The sequence below is a fragment of the Balaenoptera musculus genome, chromosome 10 (genome assembly GCF_009873245.2).
Source record: "Balaenoptera musculus isolate JJ_BM4_2016_0621 chromosome 10, mBalMus1.pri.v3, whole genome shotgun sequence".
Classification (NCBI taxonomy): Eukaryota; Metazoa; Chordata; class Mammalia; order Artiodactyla; family Balaenopteridae; genus Balaenoptera; species Balaenoptera musculus.
The window spans coordinates 104,228,741-104,240,609 of record NC_045794.1 but is presented as its reverse complement, the minus strand read 5'-3'; the positions used below and the strand labels follow the sequence as shown (position 1 = coordinate 104,240,609).

Genomic DNA, 11,869 nt, shown 5'->3' with positions numbered 1-11,869 from the left:
CCTGGTTCATGCGGAAGCTGTCAGAGCGGGCCCACAGCGAGTGGTCGCCCACATCCCGCAGATCCACCGTCAGCTCGGTGCGCAGGCCGGGCTGGGAGGTCAGGCCCAAGGTGTGTTCCAGCCCCGGCCAGTGGTCACCTGCGGGGAGTGGGGCACCCAGGCTCAGGCCTGCCCTGTGTTCTCAACAAGGCCCCGGGGCCCTGGCTGCACGGCCTTCCTACCTCTCCCCAGTCTCCAAAGCCCTCTTTGTACTCCTGCCGGCACCTCTCAAAATCCAGCAGCCTCTCCCCGCCCCAGTCTTGACTCTGAATCACCATCCAACCACTGTCTGTGTGCTTGTCACAGAACCTGGGGTGGGGTGGGCACGTCAGCGCCTCCTGTGCTGGCTGTGCCTGGCGGATCGGAGGGGCCTGCCCCGCCACAGTCCAGCGGGGAGGGATGTCCGCTCTCCCCTAAGCACTCTTTATATGTTTGAAAAATGAAACCTTGTTTTTCTGCTTGTCAGTGTAATACAAACTTGCATTGGAATACATTTAAATTCTCAGAAATAGGGTGAAGATTCAAAGTAACTCCCCAGGCCTCAGGCTGATGGCTTCAATTTAATGGATGTTATTTTATACTTAACTTGTATCCTGGGCATCTTCGTTTGTTCCCTTGGAAGTAGACTTCTCCTCTCCTTTCCTGACTGTGGCCAGCGCTCAGAGAGCATCTCTGTCCCAGGTGCAGGTGTCTGGCCTGGCGCGGCCCTTCCCTCCCAACCGCCAACGGTAACATCTGTTTTTGCCAAAGTGATACACGAACTGCAGGCTGCCCTCCTGGACGGGGCACTGGCTCCTCTGGCTGGCTGGCGTACACACCACTGGGGCCCTCTGGTTCTCCACCCAGATCTGAGAGCAGTCCCTCCCTGGGGAGGACTCGGGCCAGGAGGGGTCGGAGTTCTCCAGGTGACCAGACCCAGAGCCTGAGAAGGGCCCATGGACAATCCAGCAGATGACTTATAACCTTGGTCCTGGCAGATGGGCAGCCACTGTCCTCTCACCTTGGGCCACACCTGCCTCAGGCCTCTTCCCTCCTGGAAGTGGCTGGCCTTCAGGCTCCTAGCATTTGCTGGCCCCCAGCCCTCAGTCAGACCCTCGATTCCTCCCGCTGCCCCTGGACGCCACCTCTCCCTGTGGGTCCAACATGGCCTTCACCTGCTGCCCTAGGAGGGTCTGCCTTGGCTTCCCCGCCTCCCTCCCCCGGCCCAGCTGGCCCCCCCTAACACCAGCCTGGAGGGGGCCTGGTCCTTGTCTGCCCCTCCCCCAGGCTGTTCAGGGCAGGTACCCAGGCGGGTCCTCACGGGGAGTGAGAAGCCTGCAGGGTGCAGACCTGTGGGTGACAGCTCAGAGGCCACCCAGCCAGCATGCACCAGGCCCCTCCCACTCCCCCACACCCGGCCAGACCTTGGGGTTCCAGCAGGACCGCCTGGACCTGTGGAGAGAAGACGCCGGGCAGAGGAAGCTCAGTAGCCCCGGGAGCCCCTGGCCCACCATGGGCCTGCCACCCGCTCCTACCGGCCTTTGACCATGTACCTCAGAGCTGGCCCAGGGCAGAGGGACGCAGAAGAGCCCCCGAGACCCAGCGCAGGGCGGCAGCCATGCTTCCTGGGGGGCAAACACTGCGGAGAAGCGCCACCCTGCCGGCCTCCTGCCGTGCCCCCGGGGCGGCCCACACGCCCCTCCGTGCTCAGTCGCCTTTCTGGGCAGATGTGAGCCGCTGGTCCCCACTGAGTTTTGTTCAAGCTGCTGGGCTCACTCCCACCTCCTCCCCTCCGGCGTGCCAGGATGGGGCACTGAGCAGGGAGGGGAGCCCCAGGGTGTGGACTAGGAGGGCAGGGGTCCACAAGGGATGGGTGGGTGCCACCAACATCCTGATGCCCTTCCCCACCCTCCCTGTACTTGAGTCCCATTCCTGCACATTTCACAAAACAGGCTTCCAAAATTAGATTTTATTTCAGTCTCTAAGGGACGTGTACACGAGCGTGTGAATGACAAGGACATGGCCCAGCCCAAGGCTCCCCGGCCCAGATTGTGGCCGTGGGTTTCACCTGATTTAGACACTGAGTCAACACAGATACAACCAAACGTGGCCCTGGGCCCCTGACGGGATGCACAGATGCTACGTCGAAAACAGGTGACCAGGACACGACGCAAACAGGTAATGACCGGGGTCAAGTGCTGTGTGGGGCCAGCTCGACCTTGGGCCCAGCTGCACCCAAGGCGGTTCCTGTGCAAACTGGCGGGCCCTGGTGGACAACTGCCACCCATCCACTGAGGGTCGGGGTGACCCCCAGGTCCCACCACCAGCTGCACAGGAAGCAGGTTCAACCGCCCGCGGGCCAGGCAGGCTCCACCCCGAGACGGCGGCGGCCCTGGGCCCCCCACGGCTGGAGGTGGACCACGGGGGCAGCCGGACGGGCAGCAGTTGGAGGCCAGCCTGGCTGCCCATGGCCGAAACTGACCCTCGCCACACCCCTGTCTTCCTGGGACCGAGACTCCAAGAGAAAGATGTTCTCTGTCCCAACCAGATTTAAGGCTAGTATTTCCTGACATTTATTTCAGTTTGTTTTAAGTTAAAATTACCTGAGTAGAAAAGTTTCAGACACTTTTAAGAGCCAGAAACACACAACCTCTGTAGGCACAGCTGTTGCTGGCGCTCACCCGGGGCCACCGCCCCCTCAGGGGGCACCAAGGAGCCACCCGAAGGGCTGCACGGGCCAAGCGGCCCCTCGCCGGCGTGCTGGCCCGGCACCCCCGCGAGGCGCCCCCTGCGACGCGGAGAGAAGGCACAGTGAGGTAGGGGCCGGCCCGCCGCGCCTCACCCCTCCCCGCCAGCTCCTCCCGGGCCGGTGAACCTCCTAGCGGCCCGCAGGGAGAGGGTGGAGGGGGCTGCTGGGAAGCCCGAGCTCAGACGGTGAAATAACTCTTTATTTGGGCGGGTGGGGAGAGGGCAGGCGGGGCCAGGCCGGACCCCCATGGGGGCGGCACCCGGCGCTCCTCAGGGGCCGGCCCCCCGTGCCCCTCGGCCGTGTCACAGGAGCGGCCGCGGGCAGCCCCCGGCGGGCGTGGTGGCCCCGTGTCCCTCCTACTCGCGTGGCCGGGCCCCGGAGGCCCTGTGCAGGCAGTACCGGGCGGCAGGCAGCGACAAGGCCAGGCTGCTGGCACGGCGCCCCATCCAGTACAGGCCGTAGCCCAGCAGGCCCAAGAGGGCGGCCTTCACGGCCAGCCAGGACACTCTGCTTGAGATGGACGGCGGGGGGACACTGCGGGGGAGAGGGAGGGCGGGCTGGGCCTGGCTGGGGGACGCTCGATCCCCCAGCCCCCAGCCCGGCTCTGCGTGGGTGGGGTGTGTGGGGCGGAGGGGTGGGCGGGCGGCACTCACGTCATTATCTCCTGGATGTTGAGGTCGGTGGTCCAGTTCTTCTCGATGCCAGGGACGTGGCCCATGCCCACGACGCCCACCACCACGGAGGGGACGCACTTCCTGGGCTCGGCTGCAGGGGGGAGTGACGCGTCAGCACCGCCCACCCGACTGGCCCCGGCAGGTCCCCAGTGACTGCCCAGCAGCCCGTCCCCACCGTCAGAGGCGCGAGGCAGCTCCAGGCGCCGGGCCGCCTGCCTCAGCATGTAGGTCAGGTAGATGTCCCGCTCAGACACGATGGTGCGGTGCAGGTCGGGGAACTCGCCGATCATCTCGGCCATCATCTGCTCCAGCAGGTCCTTCTGCTTGCACCGCTCTACGTCATCCTTGCTGGGGGAGAAGGGCGTGCCGCCAGCCCGAGGGATGGCTGACCCAGCGCGGGCGCGGCCGACCCAGGGCGGGCGCGGCTGACCCAGCGCGGGCGCGGCTGACCCAGGGAGGGGACCCCGCACCTTCCGCCTGGGATCCTGGCAGAAGGAAGGGGCGGGGAGGCCCTGCGTGAAGGAGGCTCAGCCCGAGAGTGAGAGGAGCGTGCCGCATGGCGGGCTGGGCCAGGCCAGGTGTGGACCGAGTGCTCTGTGGGCATCTCAGGCCACTGGCCACTATTCCCGGGCCGGGAGGCCGAGGGGCCCTACCTGATAGGGTCCGACAGGAAACACAGGCCCCAGGCCAGCTTGATCTTCTGCCAGAAGGAGAGGGCGGCGATGGCCCTCTTGAAGGTGACGGGGATAGGCCGGTCGCCCAGGTGGAACTTGCAGAAAGGCACCTTGCTGGCCTGGGCAGAGGCTGGGTGTTGGCGGGGGAGCCTCAGGCCCCGGACAGCTCCCTAGCGCCGAGCCCCCTCCGCCCCCCGGCCGGGCCCGGGCCCACCTCCTTGAAAGCCTCCCTGAACTCGCCGCCGGGGGCCACGCCCAGCTGCTCAGTGATGTGGGCGGACACCTTCAGCAGCAGCATCTGCATGAGTCCCGACATGACCCCGTTCTGCAGGGAGAGGCCTGGTCAGCCGACGCGCCGGCAGAGCACGAGGTGCCTGCGGCCCTGCGGGAGGCCTGCCCTGTGCTCTGGGGAGGAGCGAGGGCCAAGCTGACGTCCAGCAGGGCCTCACGGTGGGCGCCTCACCCACGGTGCACGCTCAGAGGCCCCTCCCGGCCCTTCAGACAACCTTCCCAGAGCAGGCCCACCGCAGGCTGCGCAGTCTCGGACCGGCTGCCTGGCCTCTGCCCCACGGGTGCCCCCTTTCCCCCTCACCCCTCCACGCCAGACCCCCAGCTCCTCTGCCCACATCCCCCTTGGGGCACCTGTCAGTGTGAGTGGACTTGGGTCCTGTGTCCAGAGCCCCTGAGCGAGGCGCAGTAGGGTCGCAGCTCTGGGCCACGTGACACGCTGAGGCCCCACCCCCGCCCCTGGTGACCTGCCAGCACACTCCCAGGGCCCTCAGGGTCCCTGACCAGCTCCTGCCTTGGGGTTGGGGCCTCAGCCGCCTCTCCTCACTGTCCCTCGGGCCAGGGTGAAGGGTCCCGGACCAGAGTCCCCACGGGGCTGGCACGCGCACCTGCCTGACGGCCTGCTGCAGCTTCTCCAGGCTGATCTCCTTGGCCTCACGCAGCAGTGTGCGCTCGTCCATCTTCAGCATGGACACGCGGTACTGGCACAGCTCCACCACCACCACGTCGGGCTGCACCTCCCGGATGGTCTGCGACGGACACGCCAGCTCACCGCGGGCCCCACGGGCAGAGCCACGCCGGACCTGGAGGCCCACCCCCAGGGCGACCCCACCGCCGGTCAGCCGCCGTGGAGACAGCTCGGTGCTGGAAGCGACTACGGAGGGAGGGACGACCCGGCTCTGCGTGTCCTGCAGCAGCAGCAGTGGCGGCTCACGGGCCTCACCTTCACCACGTCCTTCTTGCTGTCGTCGCTGAAGTGGGCCGTGCCCACCACGTACACGCGGCTCCCGTCCTCGGCCACCAGCTCGGTCACCGTGCGCGGCAGGTTGGGCCGCTCTTGCCGCCTCTTCAGCTTCATCTCCAGGAGCAGGTTGAAAGCGTCCACGTCGGCTGCAGGGACAGCAAGGCCCGGCTCAGGGCCATCCTCCCGCACGGGCGGCCTGGGCCTCCGGGGCGCAGGGACAGGGGTGTGTGCTGCCCCGCGGAACGCGGACGCACATGGGGGCCTCTCCCGGCCTCGAGCCACTGGTCCTTGCTCACCAGGACGTGCGGCCAGGCCCCACTCCGAGGGGAGCCCCCAGGCTGCCGAGGGGCCCAGGACGGGGGTGCTGTGCAGGGTACCCGGCCTCCCCACCTGAGGAGGGGGCTCCTGCCGCAGCCCTGCTCGCGCTCAAGAGCCCCCCCGCCAACACCCCAGGGTGCGCCGGGGCCCCTGGTCCACCACAAGCTCTGGAGATCACCCAGCCCAAGGCCCTCCCGCCCGGCACGGTGACCCCAGGGAGCACGCACACAGGTTCTGGGGCTCTCCGGGGAGCACCCTGGGCACCACCTCCGAACCCCCTGAAGTCACGATGGGCTCTGTGTTGGCCTGCAGAGGGAAGGGGAGCGTTCGAGTGGCGGTACTCGCCTCTCCGGGGCCTGCCAGGACTCGTGCGGTGGCTCCATCAACCCCCGGGACTGTCAGCCGCGTGCCCCGCAGACAACCTCCTCACAGGCGGCCCACCCTCAGGGCGCCCTGCCCCGGGCCCCTCGGCTGACTAGCCACATCCCAGGAAGACCAGTGAAGGGCTTCTCTGCACAGAGGCCAGGGTGACCCCAGGGAGCCTCACGCAGGGGGAGCCCCACACTCCACGGGGTCGCCCCGGCCCCCGGCCCCCGGCCCCCGGCCCAGGGCTCTGACCTCGCGAGGGGGCTGCTCCTCCTGCCCTTCCATGGCGGGGCGGCGGCTGCCGGCGGCGACCAGTGAAGCCTGAGGAGACACAGGAGCCGCGCCCTCACCTGGAGCCCCGGGGCCGGGCGTCCTTCGGGAATGATCCGCGGGCAGGACCTCGGCCCCAGGCACGGGTGATCTCGGGATCTGCGGTGCGGGGCTGAGAGCAGGGTGGGGACGCCCGGGCGGGGAGCCCGAGTCACCCAAGGGCAGGACGTGCCGCCCGGCCTCCTGCTCGCCCAGCAGGGGGATACCCCGCGGGGGCAGCTGGCCAGACCTGGATGCCTCCTTTTTGACTTTGGAATAAAACACAATTTATAAAATTCCCTAAAAAGACAAAACCAGGCGGCAGAAGGGAACCTGTGTGCTGGGCTGGCGCGGAAGGCGGTGCGGCTGCAGCCCCGCTTTCAGGAGCCACATGTGGTGACGATACGTGTCACCAGCAGCATCACACAGGCGTCGGCACAGACTCAGGAGGAGGAGGGGGAGGGATGGCGAACAGCACAGGTGTGTGTCGGCCTCACTGAGAACCGAGACTTCTTCTGGTTGAAGAAAAGAGGCACAAACTCGAAGAAGCTGAGCTAGGAGCCGAGCCCCGGAGGTCACGCGGGAGCCGCTTGTGCTGTCCCTTCTGGAGGGGAGACGGGGTGCAGGAGCCCAGCAAGGCTGTTCTCACCAGAGAGAAGATCCGCGCTGGGCCCGGGACACGTTGTCCTGGACATCTGCCACACGGACGTCACCCGAACCTCCTAAAATCCTGCCAGAAACTCAAACCAGAGTCTGACAGAGCCTCCGGTTCCAGCTCTGAGTTTAGAGCCGGGGTCTGGCCGCCAAAGGACAGGGGGCTTGGCACCCGCAGGAGGGTCCCGTGGGAGAACCTGACAGGTGACTGGAGACCGTCCCGTGAGGAACGACTCTAATTTGGTTTCAGTCGTGGGCGCCATATCGTGGGTTTTTAGAGTCCGTGTCTGTCACACGTGAACCGATGGGACGTGCCGGGAGGCCCCATGCGGGCAGTGGGACACCCCTGGGGCGCCTGTCAGTTTCACTGTTGCACTTTCACAGCAAAGAGGAAAAACAAATAATAAATAAACACGACGCTAGGTCAAGTTCCTTCCCCCTTGCACCCCGTGACCCTGAGCCCAACCCTAACCCGGGCTCTGTTCCTGGCCCGCTGGGAGCTCCGCTTCCTCGCCTGCGGCCGGGAGGACCGGCTCGGGCAAGTGGCTCAGCGCAGGGCAGCCCATCCCAGGACGGCTGTGCCTTCTGGAAGAAATGAGGCTGGGGGAAGGGTCTGGAAGAGAAACTGGCTCAGGACCAAAAGGGGGCAGGCCCGCCAGCAGAGAAGGGTGGCAGGCAGAGCCGTGGCCTCTGCACGGGGCAGGGGAGCCGGCTCTGGGGTCTGAGCCCGGCCTGGGCCCCCGGGCGCCCCGCCATCGGGGAAGGAGCAGCAGCGCCGGGGGCGCCCGGTCCCCACGGGCAGCGGCTCACCCGGCCTCACCACTCCCGGGGCCGCCTCCTTCCCACTTCACAGACGAAAGCGCTCCACTGATGCAAGGCACTGACCGAAATAGAAACAGGAAGCTGTGTCTGTGGCCGAGCTGGGGCCCGCCCGCCTCTCAGGTTCCCAAGCCGGCCCAGGAGAGCATCCCCCCGGTCCGCTTCACACAAGGCTGCCCAAGTACTGGAGAAACTTCTGAAGGAAGCATCCAGTGCTGTCCTGGGCAGCCTGTGTGACAGCCGGTAAGAGGAGGGCCACCGAGGCCGAGGCCTCCCTCCCACAGGGGTGGGGGTCACAGGTCCGGGTCGGCCCTGCCCTTGCCCTCCCTGCACTTGGCCTGGCCAGGCCAGACTCACCCTCTGTCCCCAGGGGGCAGACGAGCCTTGAGCCCCGAGATGGCGGGGCCACCAACCGCAGCACCAGGACCCAGGTCCCCTCGATCTCGCTGGGGTGGGCGCCTGGCCTGGGAGGGGTCAGGCAGGAAGGCCACCGAGGCCCCTTCAGGGCCAAGAGCCCGTGATTCTGAGAAGCGTCTCTCTGATGTTATCACATGCACACGCTTCCCAATATCCTGGTTTCCTGCAACCTCAGCCAGGGCCCCTGCTGATACCCTTGTAGGACGTATCAGTAAGTTCAGTGGGTCATCAATCCCTCCTCCCCTAGGGAGCCCCGCTCACCATGATGCACTTTCAAATATTTACGGCTGGGACCCGAGCCTCTCTAAATATTTACGGGAGGGGAGCAAAGGGCCCAACGCCATAGAACCCTGGGCCCGGCCTCCATCTCCCACACCCGCAGGCTGTGTTTCTGGCCACAAAATCTCTGGACGACGGGTCCTGGCAGCTCATCACACCACCACAGGCTGCAGCGACCAGCAGACCCCAGGCTAACACCCTCGCGGGGAGATCGATGTGCCCCCTCCTAAATCCAGGCTCCAGCGCCCAGCTCCCACCAGCCAGCACAGCCCCAGGGAGGCCGGAACCAGGCTTCCGCCCGGCAACCTGGCCCCACCGCGGCCACCACCGCCGAGACCCTGGGGAGCCCGGCACGAAGCAGACCCTTCTGCCCGGTCCAGGTGCTCACCGCCCCCAACAGGTGTCACTGCTGAGCCGGACGGTCCACGGAGCACGGCCTGGGGAGGCATCAGGCTCAGCGGCGGGAGAGGCCTCCCGAGCCTGGCCACCGAGGCCAGTCCTCTAGGCGGCTGCCAGCACCCGTGCTGCGGGGGACGGCTACAGGGCTGGCCAGGTCTCAGGCTGCTGCTTGGCGCGGCGCAGCCTCAGGCAAGTCGTTCCAACCCGCCAGGCTCTTAGCTCCTGCCTTTAGGGCGAGGTGGTTAGAGCAGCCACCCAGCCACCCCACGAGCAGCACGAGGCGTGCCACACTGAGATGTCACCTCAGCTTCCCTCTGCTGGGGCATGAAGAGAACCAGCCACCTGGTTTCAGGAGACTCGTCCACAGAGAGGGACGCCACCCTTATCTGGCTCCACGCAGATGACACCCACACGCTTCTAGGAAAACGAGCTCCAGATCCGAGGGAATCCCTGACCCCCGTGAGGACCGATCTTGTCGGGTTCACCAGAGAATGCACCTGCTCACAGGGCAGGGAGAGCCCCACCTGCATTAGGGACCCCCAGGGAACGTGTCAAGGTGCTCTTGCTGGATGGGGTGTCAGCACAGGAAACGGTTTGCTGGGTGCCCCTGGCAGGACAGACCTGAGGACACCGGAGAGTGCAGGCTGCGTGGCAGGCCACAGCTCCCGCCTGCCCAGCCCAGGCAGCTGTCCCCTTCCAGGAACAGCTATGGACTGAACTGTGTCCCCTCATAGTTTGAAGCCCTAACCCCAGTGGGGGTGAAATTAGGAGGCGGGGACTTTGGGAGATGGTGAGGGTTGGGTGAGGTCATGAGGCTGTGCCCCAGGATGGGATCAGAGCCTTCCTGGGAAGAGACCCGGGAGAGCGGCCCGGTGAGGATACAGTGAGAAGGCAGCTGCCTGGAGGCCGGGAAGAAAGACCCCTCACCAGCAACCAAATCAGCCAGCACCTTGATCTTGACTTTTCCGTCTCCAGAACTGTGAGAAAACCGTTAAGCCCCCTTCAGTGGTATTTTGTCATGATTGCAGAGCAGGATGAGACAGCCATTCTCTCTCATTCATCCCTCGAAAAATTAGGAAGCCAGAAACTGCCTCCCAGACCAAGAGCTGATGGAGTTCCCAGAAAAACCATCTCCCAACCAACCCACTAGGCCTGCTCACAGAGCCAAGGGTTCCAAACTGGACAGACTAGCGGGCTGGAGAACTGGGAGGCAGCAGGGTGTGGCCCAAAGCCCTGACCCCCTACATCCATCCCCACTTCTGAAGCCTGGGCACCTTGGCCACCGGAGACCCTCCTGGGTCTGGCAGGCTCTGCTTTATGGAGGTGTGGCTGAGGGTAGGATGGGGGTAGAGGGCACATGCCAACTCACACCTGAGCCGGAAGCCTACCACACCTGGTCAACCCTCTTGGAACCTAGACTCTACCCAGTGCTGGGTCCCCACACTGACCTCCACTGCAGGGCGCTGGGTAGGGGCCTGCCCGCCCACCGTGCCAGGCCCTCTCCTGGCTGCAACATCACCGCCATCCTGTAAGGCTGACCAGTGGCCCCAAGGTCAGGGCTCCCTCCCAGCCACACAAGGGGGCAACAGCAGCAAAAGGGAGAGGCCCAGGGAGAGTGGAGCCTGCACAGGAGGGCGCCGAGCTGGTGGCCTGGACATCTTCCTCTCCAGGGGACCCCGAAAGCCAGGAGGATTCAACCTGGAAACCATCAATCTCCTGACGAGGCTGCCCTGACGCCCAAAGTCAGCCGAGGACTTCTGAGCGAGTTCCTCGCTGTCTTCGGTGTGCTTTGGTTTCCTTTCTCGGGACAGTTTTCACAAAGACGCATACGTGAACTCTGTGGTGCTTTATGGCATGTAAGTTATGTCTCAATAAAGCTCTTCACAGAAACAAGGTAAGTAAAGACCTACAAGGCCTCGGAAGTTTGGTCTCCTTTGCCCATATGGCAGCCCTGCTTGCTCAGCTTGAAGGGCAGAGGCCTCCGGCACGCAGAAGGGCCCAGGGTCTCCACCGAGACCCTGCCGCCGCCGCCTGGGGAGGAGGGGACCCTGCCCCTCACGCCCGGTCCCCCGCCCCCGACTCCGGCCGACCCCGCCCCCGGCCCCGACCCCCGACCCCGGGCCCCGGGCCCCGCCCCCCGGCCCCGCCCCCGGCCCGCACCATCCGAGCCCTGGAACCCTCGCGACCCTCGCCGTCGACTCCGGCCCCGCGCGCACTCCTCGGAGGTCGGGGCTGATCCTTCCGGCCCGAGACCTCACGCTGGGGGCTGGCTGGGCCCGGCCCGATGCGGGGCAGCATCCGACCTGGACCGCGGGCTGACCTCGACCCGCCGGAGCCCCCGCGCGCCGCCCCCCGCCCCAGGCCCGTGCCGCGCGGCGTACCAAGGCGGGGCGGCGCTCCTCAGCCGGCCTCCATGCGGCTCGTCGCCCCACCAGACGGGGCGGACCGCGACCGCGGGGCGGGGCGGCCGGACGGGCCGGGGCCGGAGGGCCGGGCGGAGCGCGGCATGCCGGGAAGCGTAGTTCCGCGCGCCTTCGGCCCGCCCTTGCAGCGAGGCTGTCCCGTGCCCGTGGACTACAGTTCCCAGGGGGCCGCGCGCGAGCAGCCGCGGACTTCACTTCCCAGGAGACCGCGCGCGAGAAAGCACCGCCCCGCCCCGCCCCGCCTCCAGCGTCGGGATTCGAGGACTCAAGCGGCGGCTAGGGCCCCGGGTTCGAGTCCCAGGCCTGCCACCCGACTGGGGCGGCGTTGCGAAGCGCCCCAAAATTCTCTGGCCGCAGCTCCCGGTCAGTAAAAGGGGTGTGATGTTCATACGGCCTGCTATGATACAGAACCGTCAATCCCGCCCGAAAGGGTCAGCGACAGTGCAACGCGAGGAGCAGAGAGTTCGGGTCGTGGATTGCACCCATGTGGGCGCCTGGGCCACCCCTCGGCCTGGCAG

At 66.4% G+C, this 11,869-nt stretch overlaps 1 protein-coding gene across 2 annotated transcripts; it reads right to left on the bottom strand.

Moving 5' to 3' along the window:
* Window positions 1–1,975: 1,975 nt before the first annotated feature.
* On the bottom strand, window positions 1,976–11,414 carry TRABD (TraB domain containing). Of its 2 annotated transcripts, XM_036865151.1 has the most exons (10): window positions 11,310–11,414; window positions 6,304–6,372; window positions 5,913–5,991; window positions 5,347–5,513; window positions 5,012–5,152; window positions 4,330–4,440; window positions 4,095–4,234; window positions 3,617–3,789; window positions 3,421–3,532; window positions 3,102–3,301 (listed from the first exon to the last, which is right to left on the bottom strand). In XM_036865151.1, exons 2-10 carry the CDS (start codon window positions 6,334–6,336, stop codon window positions 3,124–3,126), a joined length of 1,134 nt encoding a protein of 377 aa, XP_036721046.1. In that variant the 5' UTR covers window positions 6,337–6,372; window positions 11,310–11,414; the 3' UTR covers window positions 3,102–3,123. The 2 variants fall into 2 exon arrangements, with proteins under 2 accessions (XP_036721047.1, XP_036721046.1); XM_036865152.1 differs by lacking the exon at window positions 11,310–11,414 and having other exon boundaries at window positions 1,976–3,301; window positions 6,304–6,336.
* Between the last annotated feature and the right edge of the window lie 455 nt (window positions 11,415–11,869).

What these genes read in the sequence shown, in the direction of transcription:
- TRABD (XM_036865151.1), bottom strand. Translation starts at nt 6,336, where the DNA reads ATGGAAGGGCAGGAGGAGCAGCCCCCTCGCGAG. An exon ending in TCAGGGAGGCTTTCAAGGAG is followed by an intron (nt 4,235 to 4,329) that starts GTGGGCCCGGGC and finishes GCCTCTGCCCAG; the next exon opens with GCCAGCAAGGTGCCTTTCTG. An exon ending in AACATCCAGGAGATAATGAC is followed by an intron (nt 3,302 to 3,420) that starts GTGAGTGCCGCC and finishes TCTCCCCCGCAG; the next exon opens with TGTCCCCCCGCCGTCCATCT.